The sequence below is a fragment of the Phasianus colchicus genome, chromosome 3 (assembly GCF_987193195.1).
Source record: "Phasianus colchicus chromosome 3, bPhaCol1.hap1.1, whole genome shotgun sequence".
Taxonomy (NCBI): Eukaryota; Metazoa; Chordata; class Aves; order Galliformes; family Phasianidae; genus Phasianus; species Phasianus colchicus.
In genome coordinates this window covers 72,753,793-72,766,285 of record NC_143438.1, presented here as the reverse complement: position 1 = coordinate 72,766,285, position 12,493 = coordinate 72,753,793, and the positions used below count along the sequence as shown (strand labels likewise).

The window sequence follows — 12,493 nt, the reverse complement described above, 5'->3', positions numbered from 1 at the left end:
TATACAAACCAGCACTTGAATTCACAGGAGCGTTGGCTTCTATAGCAGCAGAAAGAGTAGATGGCACCAATATGCTGGCTGAGATTTCCCCCCATTCAGATAATAGTAAGCCTCCTTTTAGGTAACAGAGAGTCATCATCTGCCCAACTTACCTAAAGCCCAGATGCAACTGCACCAATTGCTTGGCATCTAGTTGATAAGGCTTAAAATATAAATTTATACTGAGAACTAGTATATCATCCTTCTAGTCTAACAGTCATGTTTTTCCCCAGAACAATTGAACTCCCACACATTTTCTTATACTTGAGATAAATGAGTGACCTACCTCAGTGAGCTCCCAGGTGATGCTAATAGTCCAGCACAGGCCATAGCTGCGGATCAGTAAAGCCTTCATTGCCCAGCCCCAGAAATGCCCAAAAGCAAATATATCAAAGTGGCTGAGGATTCTCTCCCAAGTGATAACATGGCAGTTCACAGCATACTCCTGTTAAAGACAGAATATAAAAACAAACAAAAAGCCTTCAATGAATAGACAAATGTAGAAATATTAGAATGAAGTAACTACTTTCTATCCAGTGCAACAAGCCTGAAATTGTAAAGATACTATTCCCCTCTTTTCTCCTAAACTCTGGGGGAAAGCTTGCAGTGTTAAGACTCAGTGTTACCACGCAGTTCCAATTTGAAGAGAAAGAACAGACCATGCTTGGAGGAGTATATATTTCTTATGTAACAAAGGAACAGCAGGAACAATAAAATCAATAATAAAAGCAGCAGTACTTGAAAAAACAGATTCTTTGCTTTTCTTTGGGAGTTCTGATTTGCAATAACCACCTTTCCCCATTGTTATACTGTCAGGTAGTCAGAGATATTCACTGGTGGCTAATTCTCACCAGTTTGAGACGCTCAGATATTAATGTCAATATTCACTTGGATATCTTTTTGTCTTACTTTCCTTTCTCAATTTGCGAGAACATATTCATATTGAGAGGGTTCAGTCATAGGGCTGAAGGGAAAAAAACAGCAATCAAAGTGAACTTACAACTGTCCTGTCACAGAAGAGCTCACACAAAAAAAACCTCTGCTTTCCAACCCTCCTAAAATACACATTGCCATCTGCAGGTGACAAATCAAGCACTGCTCAGTGCTGCTGAATTAAAGGATTCAACTTCAGGCCCAAACCATGATCAAGTCGAAAAAGAATTGATAGATAAATAATTAAATCCTGGTCTCCATGAGGACAAGAACAAATTTCACACAAATACATTGCCCATCTCTTACGCTCCCTGTCAAGAGGCAGCTAGGTCCCACTATGAAACCATAAATATTCCTTACTGGTGGTGCTCCCTGATGTTAAAGAATGACACTGCTTCTTGCAGATGCCAGTGCTGTTTATCATTCAGAGAAAGATGCGTCACATGTCCGAAGGATGGCAAAGCCATAGCTTTATCACAGATACCCAGAGATTTGAAACTTGATTATTTGCTGCATTCCGAGTACAACTGGGAACACCTTGGCATAGAGTTGGACAAATCCACACATATCAGAGCTGCTATCTACATTTCTTTTTCTTTTCTCTCATACACATATAGAGAAAAATATCCAGGTTCAAATCCCAGGAAACCTTGAATTGAAGACACTTGTGTATCTTGGTCTACATATACACACAACACTTAAAGTCACTGTATTTCATTTCCTGAACAAAAGCATGAGAAGCACAGAATGTACCTAAAATGGAAGCTACAGGCTCCTAGTTACATCATGATATCTGACATTCTGTGATGACTGGATACAATAAGGTTACCATAAACGTAATTTTAGAAAAAAAACCTTATTCTTCAAGCCTCTTGCCCTGGTATACAGATTACAAAAAGAAAAGCTTTTCTGCTTTTATTTTTTATGCTATACCTTATCTTTTCAACTGCACCCTGCCAGTCATACAGTTACACGTGTTTAACTTCCTTTTATTCTCAAGTACAGCATGTGTTCCTCCTTTTATTCTGCCAGTACAGCAGAAGAGACCAAGCTGCAGGCTTCATTATTGTTGCAAATTTACTCCAACTTTCTTTAAATGATCATATCAGGATCAATAGTACAGAGTCAAGTTTTTGCCACTACAGTCAGAAAACCTGCTGTATGGTAATTTGGTAACAGTACTAATAACAGTAATACCAGTCCTCCTCTGACCTGAATCTATTTCTAGCTCAAGTGACAGGAGTGCCAGGTGAGCCTGTCTTATGAACAGACTCTACATGTCAGCTCCCTTTTGTTGCTCAGCAACGTCACAAACCCCCATGCTCATACTGCATTTAGGAATGTGCCCTCCCAGCACCCTAGCAGCAAGCTGTCCATGCCTCACCACCACCACATATCCTGCAAACCAAAGTCAAAGTCAGGCTCTTACAGCTGCACAGTATACTGCAGATTAGCTGAGGTGCAACATCTGAAGCATTCAGTTTTCCACAGAAGGAGCTTATGTGCAGCCCTCACTATCAATCAACTAACTTAAGGTAAGTGCACTGTAAAGGTTTCCATTCTTTCTTACATGCTACAGGGCAGAGTTCTGCAGCAGCTACTAAGCAGGTACTGTGTGATAATTGCCATTGGCAAATAGAAACTTACTACATAAGACAAACAGTTTACTTGCTTACTCTTGGGGCAAGAACAGATGACAGCAGATGACCATGGTGCAGAAAAACACAAAACAGAGAGCAAAGAGATGCTGCTCACGTGGAGTAACTCGATGTAATAGTAAAGGGTAAACCAATAACTCTTGCCTCTCCCTAAAATAACTCTCTTCTGGTACTCCATCGTTCACACCTTCTTTTGCAATACAAGTTTGTGCCTGTCATGTCAGCAAATTAAGATGCATTCTTTTCCACTCAGGTAAAACACACTTAAGAAGCCAAAATGTCCAATAAAATGCCAAGGATACATACCATAATATCTGCTTCCCTTGTGGCATATCGAAGATTAGGATCCAGCCAGTACATGACTGCTTTTACCTGCTCAAAGTTAAGGAAGAGCACGAACACCAGGAACAGAAAATACAGCACGCTGAGACCTGCAAAAAGACTTTGCTTTAGAATCACACACATAAAACTCCTTGGGCCACAGAGTCCAAAAAGCTGCCTTATAACTGATACTCAATATGTGCCTGGTTTACACAAATGAGTTTTCTACACACAGCAGTTACACATCCAAAAACCTAATGGACAAGTCAGGTAGTAATCTTTGAGCACTCAGCCCTTCAATCGTATCACCTCCTGTTTCACATTATATAATATACACTCAACTGCATAAAGCCAGCCAAAAAAGAATCAGTCTAGATCGTTTCAGCACGAGTAGCACAAGCCTGTGATCAGATAGCTCTGCAGTAAATGGTAGATTAGGATCACAGAATCACAAAATGGCCAGGGTTGGAAGGGACCTCAAGGATCATGAATCTCCAACCCCCCTGCCACACGCAGGGCCACCAACCTCCTCATTTAATGCTAGACCAGGCTGCCCACGGCCCCATCCAATCTGGCCTTGAACACTTCCAGGGACGGGGCATCCACAACCTCTCTGGGCAGCCTGTTCCAGTACCTCACCACAGGATTTTTTTTTTTTTCAAACACAAAGACCAACTTATTAACCCCACCTGGCAATTCTGAGCTGTGCTTACAACACAGAGTAGCTACAAATATAAACCAGCATACTGGCATGATTAGTCAGTTCTGTGAGTTGGAAAATTTACTGTTTCAAACTTAAATATAAAGATAATGACATGTTTTTACACCATTATACACTATAAAACACTACCGCATTTGGGACCACCTCCTCTTTCTTCCCAGTGCCGAAATACAGCTTTATTAAAAGAATGAAAACTTGTAAGAAGTTAAAGAGTCCTGCATAGACCTGTGGGTAGACAAAGCTGCTTATGGCAACACATCTTTACGTTGTTCACAAGTTCACAGACATCTAAGACCACATAAAAACTAACACTAGTTCTATAGTCTAATACTCAAACTTACTTGTGTCCTGCAATGTCATGGTGGTAATGTCACGGAAGGCAGAAAAATTAACATGAGTAAACTTAATATCTTCCATCTAAAATAAATTATAGCAATTCTTCAGGAAAAAAAAAAATTATAACTAGAGATGAAGTTATTAACTGCCAGAGTATGCAAGAGAAGTTCCATTCAAGCGCACATGCATGTACAGGAAGCATATACTGCCCTCTGCAGTGCATCCTGAAAACACAACAGGTACACAGATGCCCAACTCCTGGAATGAGCACAGCCTGCAGGTGGGATGAATCCCGAAACACCAAGGACATGCTACTCCTGCCTTTCACACACTGCACAGGTGTGAGACCTCAGGCCAGAAGAAGCAGAATTACAGAGGGGAAAATGTTGCTCCTGAATGTTTGCAGATTTTCCACCAGAAGTACAGAGGCTCTGAGAATGTTCTTTTACTTTATATTTGCTCAGAAGGGAGCAGTAGGACCTGTGTTTCCCCCAACAGAATCAGGATTCATTAAGGAGTACTATCTAAACAGCAGTACCCCTCAATGTCAACAGATGAGTAATCAACCTGTTTTGGAAGCTACTTATTTTTAGCTACATAAGGTGGCCTGAGAGAGAAGTATTCATAATCCCTTAAAAAAAAAAAAAAAAAAAAAAGAGGGATCAGCTTTTAAAGCAAATGTACTTAATTCTCTGTAAGCAAGCTTAATGGCTAGGCTATGCTCTGTGAACTCTGAATTATGTACAAATACAATTTCTTATGCTTTTGCCATGTAATTCAGATGTTTAAGGATTATGATTTCACTCTAATTTCTGTAATTAATGGAAATATCTTTCTCCAACTATAAATGCAATTAATATTTACATTAATTTTATGAAAGGAAAAGTTAAAAAGTAAAAAAAAAAAACCCAAAATGCATTAGGGATACAAATGTATGTTGAGCTGCACAACTCTGCCTTGTAAGAAATAAAGCAATAGCACATTTTATAGATAATAGAAGAAGTGCTCTGCTGAACCGGATTTAGTCAGAAGTCAACTAGCTCATACAATAGTTACAAAAACTTTTTTGAGTGGGAAAAAATGGTGCTAGAGAGGGAGCAGAATTCTTTGTTATAATCCACTTTGTCCTAATTAGAAGGAATGCTCCTTCTCTGACAATTTAATTTACACCATCTTGACACAGTAACTCCACTGACATTTCCCAACATAATTAAGAACAGATTATCAGTAATTGCTCAGAAGTGGGAAGGAAGAGTTATTCACAGAAGTATAATGCACAATTATATTTCATGACAAATTTATTCATCTCATCTGAGGGGAAGGGTGGGGAATACCAGTCCCATAGAAGCACCACATGAATTAGGAAGACAAACTTACCAAAAACCATTCGCCATATTGCAGGGTGGGGGCGTGTAAAAGGTCCTGTGGATAGTAAACAAGAAGATAGTCAATAAGTGCCACACAATCTGTTTCTGAGTTCTCATATGAACATTTGGAACAAACATTGAGAAATTCTCCATCAAGGTGTGTAACATACCATAAAGTTTGGGGATCCTTTAATATACAGCAAGTATATTTAAAAAAAAAAAAAATGGCAGCAGCAGAACTGAGAGGGACAAGACATTGCCTATTAGTAGGACAAAGTGTTTAATTATTTTAATGGGAGCTGCTTCCAAAACAGTAATATACTATTTGCTTAGCAGATACTTTATCTCAGCTAAAAAATCCCCTGACCTGGATTCCAGACCACAGCTAACACATGGCTTGTTATCATCGAAGTCATCAAATACAATTTTTTGTGCATTAGCAAAGAAAAATGATGCTTAGCTTCTAATGAGTACAAAATGTTAACAAACAGGCATACAAAAAAACTTGCAGACTAATTACTAGACATCTAATAGGATTTAAGACACCTGTGTTCTTTACCATTGTCACTATTATATACTTTAGAACCAGTGATTACACTGACATTATTAGATCAAAAACCTCTGAGCCCAAAAAGCAGAAGAGTAAGTCTGGTTTAGATATTTCCACTTGGACATGAATTACGCATTTAGGTCACAAGAAGTGGCTGAATTTTCAGTGCACGCTGAGGATCACTTTTTCACAGTTATAAGCATGAAATTCATTTTTCTCTGACATTCAGTTTTTCAGAGATTACTTTTTGAAAGCCATCAATTAATGAGGTTCAAACACAAGAAAAATACATTCCAACCCCAAACTACAAAGCAGGTGTGAACACAATCACTTCACTTATTTCTGGATGTTGCCACTCCTGAGATTCTTTGAAGTTGATGCAATAATTATTCCCTTGCAGATAGCAATAAGCAAAAATAATAAATAAATCAAATCAGGAAAGATGTCATTTCCTCCCTTGGATTGTCACCCAAATAATTTGTCCCTTTTGCACTTACTGCTGCCCACATAATTACCAGAACTTACATCTGACTTTAATTCCTACCTAACAACTGTGATTTTACATTGTAATATGATTTACAAGGCTTTTAACTATCACTAGGTGATTTAGGTACTGTGCTACATCTCTAAGAATTTGTAGAATGACACTATTAAAAGTAAAGGTAAATTCACTTAATGCATTTCTTAAGGATCTGGCAGCATTATCAGCAACTGTGAGCTGTGACTGTGCTCCCGCAAATATGGACACTGATTCTGAAAACCTGACTTCCTCATTAGATAAAGATAAGCTATAAATAACTTATCTCCCCTCAGAGTGACTGCAACCCATTTTTAGACTGTTCTGTAATACAAAGGAATTCAGAAGTTAAAAAAAAAAAAAACATTTCAAAGACGTACTTCAATCAAAATAAATACAGTGGCAATCAAGAGAAATTTATGTGTTGCAAAAAATGATGTATGAACCTTACTCACCATTGGGAAAAGCTAGAACACTGATGATTAGAAAGAAGAAAATCACAGAGAGGATACCCCTCCAAATATTTTCCTCTGGGACAGAATCATCCCTGAAGAGACAGAGAGCATCAAAGTGTTAAAGTGCCATTTTAAGGTTGAAATTGAAAGACACTGAGTATATCATTATTTAAATGAAGATTACATAGAAAAAAGTACAAGAAATAAGCATGCTGGTTATGTACCAAGTCAAGACAGGAATTGCACTGAGTGACTTTCAATGCACTTCTGGCTATCCCTGTTTTTGTGGTCCTGCAGTCCCCTTTGTTCCCATGGCCTGTTCCCAATGACAAATACCCGGTGCAAGTGCCAGGACAGGGCAATTAATTATTATAATCAGCATTTAATATTCTAATGCCCCAGGTTCCTGTACCCTATTCGCAGCCCAGAGAGTCCCTCTGCTGGGACAAGCCCACAGAATAGTTTCTAGCCTGCGTGAGGCAAGGTACTGCATATAACAGTGACACAACTGAACTTAAAAGAACCAGAGGAAAATATTAACCTGCTTTGTGATCTATTAAGCCATAGATCTGAATGAAATACAAGATAACATTTGTGCTATTGTCGTATTACGGCCAGAAGAGAGATCTAAGAATTCAGTTTGGAATAACAAGGCACGCTTGACTGAGCTCCTCTTTCTTTTCAAGCTGTTAGAAAATAAAGACATAGAGCAGCGAGATGACCAAAAAACATCCAAGTCTCATCAGCAGTCAGTTTCTAGCAGACTTCAGTAATAGGCATGGAAAAACTCTCAACTATAATAATAAGCACACTATTAGTAATATACAAAGTAATATTTAACAATGCATCAGCAACTACTACTCCAAATTTTACTATCTTGGTACTTTTATGTACTTGTGGTCAGTTTATCTATTTAAATAATTCCTTTATTTATTCTCAGTCTGTGATAAAAATTAAAAAAATCCCAATCAATGTTAGAGGGACTACAGCTCTTCCTGGTAGAGCATTTGACACATTGCTGGATGGTTCAGCAAAGAATCTGTGACAGCATACATGTGTTCCACCTTAGATATATGCTACAGTCATAAAATATTTCTTACTTTGCCAAATTATTTTCCTTTCCCTCAAAATTGCACCTTAACAGTTCCATAGCAGACCCTCATCATCACAAGGCACTTAAGCACCACGTTAGTTCATCTATATGGAAGGAAAAGTACATTAAACATGAATGGTTCCTCTGCAGGCCTTTGGGATTCCGTACAGCATTTCTCTCAAACCAGCTGACTCCAGATACACCAGTCATTTCCCTGCAGCCATGCTGCACAGGCTGAATCCTGAGCTCCTGGCCTTAACTGTGACTTCCTTGGCAACCCCAAAAGCCTTGTGTCAACCACAACAATTCCAGATGGAGTCCCAGATTCCAACAGCTCAGACGAAGCCATATTCCTGCTTTAACATACACAAATAACACACACTCACATGCTGTCACTGGTGTCATCAAGTATGGGGATTCCTTATCATTTTCTGAAGAGATAAGAAGTTACTGAAGTCATATCAGCACACAGTACAGTGCAGCCAGATAAGAACTGAAGGACACTGCGATCGAATCAATTGATTCGCACTCCAAGGCCCTCACCTCTGCTTATCAGCATTCAGGGTATCACTCAGTTTCAGGAAAGCTGTTCTAATCTTATTGGTTTAGGGGGAAAAGAGTTCTAGAGAGATATTGCATGAAGCATTAAACCGCTTCTCATTCCAAGTGAGTGGTAGAAGCATTTCATTTTGGTTGGAGTTACCTTTGAGAAGGGATAGATACCCCATCTTCCTTTACCAGAAGCAGGTAAAAGCAGGCAGCAGCAGGAGACTCACTGCTGTGTGCTTGTTAGGATAAGAATTATAGTACTTTCCTGGAAGAGTTATTTTGGGGAACACCAAAAGAAACAGAGAAACAAAATAACTGTCAGAGGAAAGAGGCAATCACGACAAGCTGCAATCAGGAAAATGTGCTAAATCATCTCTTCACTTCGCCTTAGGAACTTTGATGCTGACTTTGAAATATAGGCATTCACACAGCACAAATGAAGCTTGTGTGGGAGGACAGAAGAAAATTCTTACAGCTTAAACCCACTTCACAAATGCATTTTTCAAGTCTGGTGCTTTCTGCAGAAATAATAAAAAAAACAAAGTGTATCATATCTGCACGACCTTTTCCTCTCTCTTGATCTTCTCCCCATTCCAGAGCACTGTAATAAACTAACACGTTACAAAAACATAAAAAGTTATCACATCGCAAAAGAAAAAAAAAATGAGGACACCGAATTGAGATAAAAATAGTCAGAGCACTAAATTTAGAGCATGTGGGAGGAAAAAAGAGAGTCTTCCAAAAATGCATCTATAAATGCATGATAATCCATTTTGAACAAAGGGATGTGAAAAGCTACAGTTCAATACTTTCACAGGTCTTGTTCCTGTTCCTATAAAGCCATGCACTTCATGCTAGAAGCTGCCAGTCTGCCACCTCCCTCAGTCCTTCCTCCAGCAGCAATCTGCCCTCCTGCAGGGCCACCATTTCCCTTCTCAAGGGAGGAAAAGAACAAGGAGAACTAGAGCCACTCCGCTCCTCTGCTCTGGGGTGCAGCCTGGAAGCAGAGGAGCCACTGTCTGGCTCATTCAGCAGGAAACAAGCAAGGCAGCTGCAGCCATTGTCAGAGGCATTAGAAGGATGTGCGTTAAAAGGAGATAACCCACTACTCCACACTTTAAAATGGAGAAGGTAAAAACACGTTTTTCTCTGGATTATGATTGCTGACATGAGAACGTTACTGCTATCTGAAGCAGTTTCACCATCAATTGTTAGCTGAAAGACAGTATCATCTTACTCTCATTGATCCCAAGGGAGACTCCACACTACGGCTTGCTGTATCCAAGGGAAAAGTATTTTCTAATTTGATCTGAACCCTCTTGTATTCCTGGCACTGAACAATTACAGAAGAGGCAAGAGAGACTTCAAAGGAAGCAGAATCTTCTCTGCCTGCATGCAGTTCCTGAAAACAAAAATAATTTACTGAAGATGAATGTATTGTGGAAAATCCCTTGCTTAATATAATTGATCAGGGGCACTACGGAACAACTGACAGCACAGAGGAAGCAAAGAAGAATCTGTCACATCTTAATATTGCACAGTGCTTAGAACCCTTGAGGTAGAAATCCAAATGTAGCCACTGCAGATTCACACAGTAAGCTGGTGGGAGTAGGAAGACAAGAGCTGGGAGCACATACTGATAGCATGTTGGGTACTATTCACTCTCCATCTCAGTTTCTCAAAGAGAACATATGGTTTGGGTAGTGTTCCAAATAAGGCAACAGAGGCAGCACTTGGGTATCACCTCCATTCAGAAAACTCCTGGGACAGTTGGAGATAGCAAAAAAGAAGGAAAAAAAATAACACAAAAGAAAGCAAACAAAGAAAAAAGAATAACTCTCACAACTTGAGAAAAGAAAAAGAGAAGAGTTAAAGAGAAGTTGATAGTACTTAAACACAGGAAGTGAGGCAGAGAAGAAAGGCAGACAGGGAGAAGAGAATGAAACCGAAGTCAGTTAGAAAGCTACCAAGACAAATGAAAATAAAAGCTAGCAATCCTCTTGGGGAACAAGTAACCACCACAATATTAAAGCAATATTCCCAGGACCATGAAGACTGTACTTCTGAGCTTGCTGGCTGACTCATCCTCTACTTGGAAGAATTAAAGGTAAAAGTCCTTTCTTCTTCCAAAGGTGAGTGATCAATTCCATTAATCCTTCAGAATGAAATTTGGATGAGAATTCCCTAATAACTCATAAATTTGACTTAAATTAGATCATGACCTAAATCAGCCCTACAACAGGACGAGTTACCAGATGGAGAGATAGGGCCCTCATAGGAAAGATTCCTAATTCAATATCATACCAAAGCATAGAAGCATATCTCTAATTTAAGAATTAAAGAGAGATCTCTCAGACAGTTACCCTCAGCTAAGATCTTGCCACCTGAATAGAAAAAGGAGTGTGTTTATCAAGAATACCTTCACTGGGGCCACATATAGAAAGCAACAAGAAAACACACACGCAGGGCCATGTGCTGCTGCACTCTTTTACACTTCCTCGTGCTATTTTCTCAGCTCAGCCCAGGCATGATCATTACTTCTGCGGCTGATACAACCTACCCATTTGAATCTTTAGAGTAATACAGATGACACACCAAATTGTATCACAACCCTAGGGATAAATAACAACGTTCCACTGTCAAAGGCAGAGTATAATCAACAAGGCTACTGCAATTTGAGATTAAATACATACTACAGCACTAAAGTATCAATGAGTCCAGAACTCAATGCATTAGTTTAGTTAGAACCTCACAGGAATCACTGTTTAATCTTTTCCAGCCTCAATAATTCTATGACATTGAACAATGTGGTTTTAGTGGGCATGGCGGAAACGGGTTGATGGCTGGACAAGATGATCTTAGCGGCCTTTCCAAACCTTAATGATTCTATAATTCTGTCAGAGGCTGCAGGACATCACTTTGAGGAGGATCATAATGCCATCACGTCCCCAGACCCACTCAATAGAAGGAATAAAACGTATGGACAACCTGGAAAAGCAGTGCAGCGTACCCCACGGAGGGCACTGCTGCACCCTTTGTTTACAAATGGGGCTCCTGGAGTTACCTGTGCCCACCCTCAGCTTTATTACCATCAGCGAGCACAGCAGTGAAGCCCACAGAGCTTTTCCTGCGGTGCGGAAAGCACGGGGCCGGGCTTATCAGAACAGGGGCCTAAGTCAACGTGTGATTATCCTCAGATAAAGTAAGTAACGTGAGAACGACAGCACAAAGCAGCCGCTTCTGCCCGCTGCACGCTCGGTAAATTATCTACTCGGGTGATGTCATTGCCGACCTCCTTGATAGCCTGAGGAGAGCCATTTTTGGCTACCGCTCAAAGCACACGCTCATTTTTTCTTCGTAAAGGAAGCCACAAAACGGCGGACCAGCCCGAGGAGGGGCAGCGGCGGGGTACGGCCCCCCAGAGGAGGCTCTTCCCGCACGGCTCCCTCAGAGCACGGCGCACACGGGCCCGGTACCGCACAGCGCCCGGCGGCACCCGCCCGCCCGCCCTCGCCCCGCGGGGTCCCACCTCTCCTTCCCCCTCACCCCGGGGCGCGGCACGGGGACGGAGCGGGGAGGGGGCACCCGCACCTGGTGAAGGCGAAGGCCATGAGGCTGAGGATGGTGAAGCTGAGGAGGGTGATGGTGTGCGGCCGGTAGAAAAACTCCAGCGTGATGTCCTCCACCTGCTGCTCGTTGATCATGCGGAAGTGCAGGCGGTAGTTCACGTCGTCCTTGCTCAGGGTCCGGCTCCCCACGCACGCCGCCATCTCGACCCCTTACCCCTCGGCCCGACCCGCCCGAGCCCGGCGACGCCGCCGAGGGCAGAACCGCCGCGCCCGCCGCGCCGAGGGGCGGACCCCGCGCTGCCGCTCACCCACGCGATGGGAGAAGGCGGGGGGTGGGCGGGGCGGAGCCGCCTCCCGGTGGAAGCGGTGGGACGGCGCTTTCCCC

The 12,493-nt window shown here is 41.4% G+C and overlaps 1 protein-coding gene across 2 annotated transcripts in view; it reads right to left on the bottom strand.

Annotated features, from left to right (window-relative positions):
- Positions 1 to 12,457, bottom strand: part of PTDSS1 (phosphatidylserine synthase 1) — a 30,012-nt gene extending 17,555 nt beyond the window's left edge. For both annotated transcript variants that reach the window (XM_031591034.2, XM_031591035.2), the window contains exons 1-5: positions 12,131 to 12,457; positions 6,898 to 6,989; positions 5,386 to 5,430; positions 2,937 to 3,061; positions 326 to 484 (exon numbers count right to left, since the gene is read on the bottom strand). In XM_031591034.2, the coding sequence (XP_031446894.1) occupies positions 326 to 484; positions 2,937 to 3,061; positions 5,386 to 5,430; positions 6,898 to 6,989; positions 12,131 to 12,309 (600 nt within the window). In that variant the 5' untranslated portion in view covers positions 12,310 to 12,457. The remainder of the gene's footprint in view (positions 1 to 325; positions 485 to 2,936; positions 3,062 to 5,385; positions 5,431 to 6,897; positions 6,990 to 12,130) is intronic.
- Positions 12,458 to 12,493: the final 36 nt, after the last annotated feature.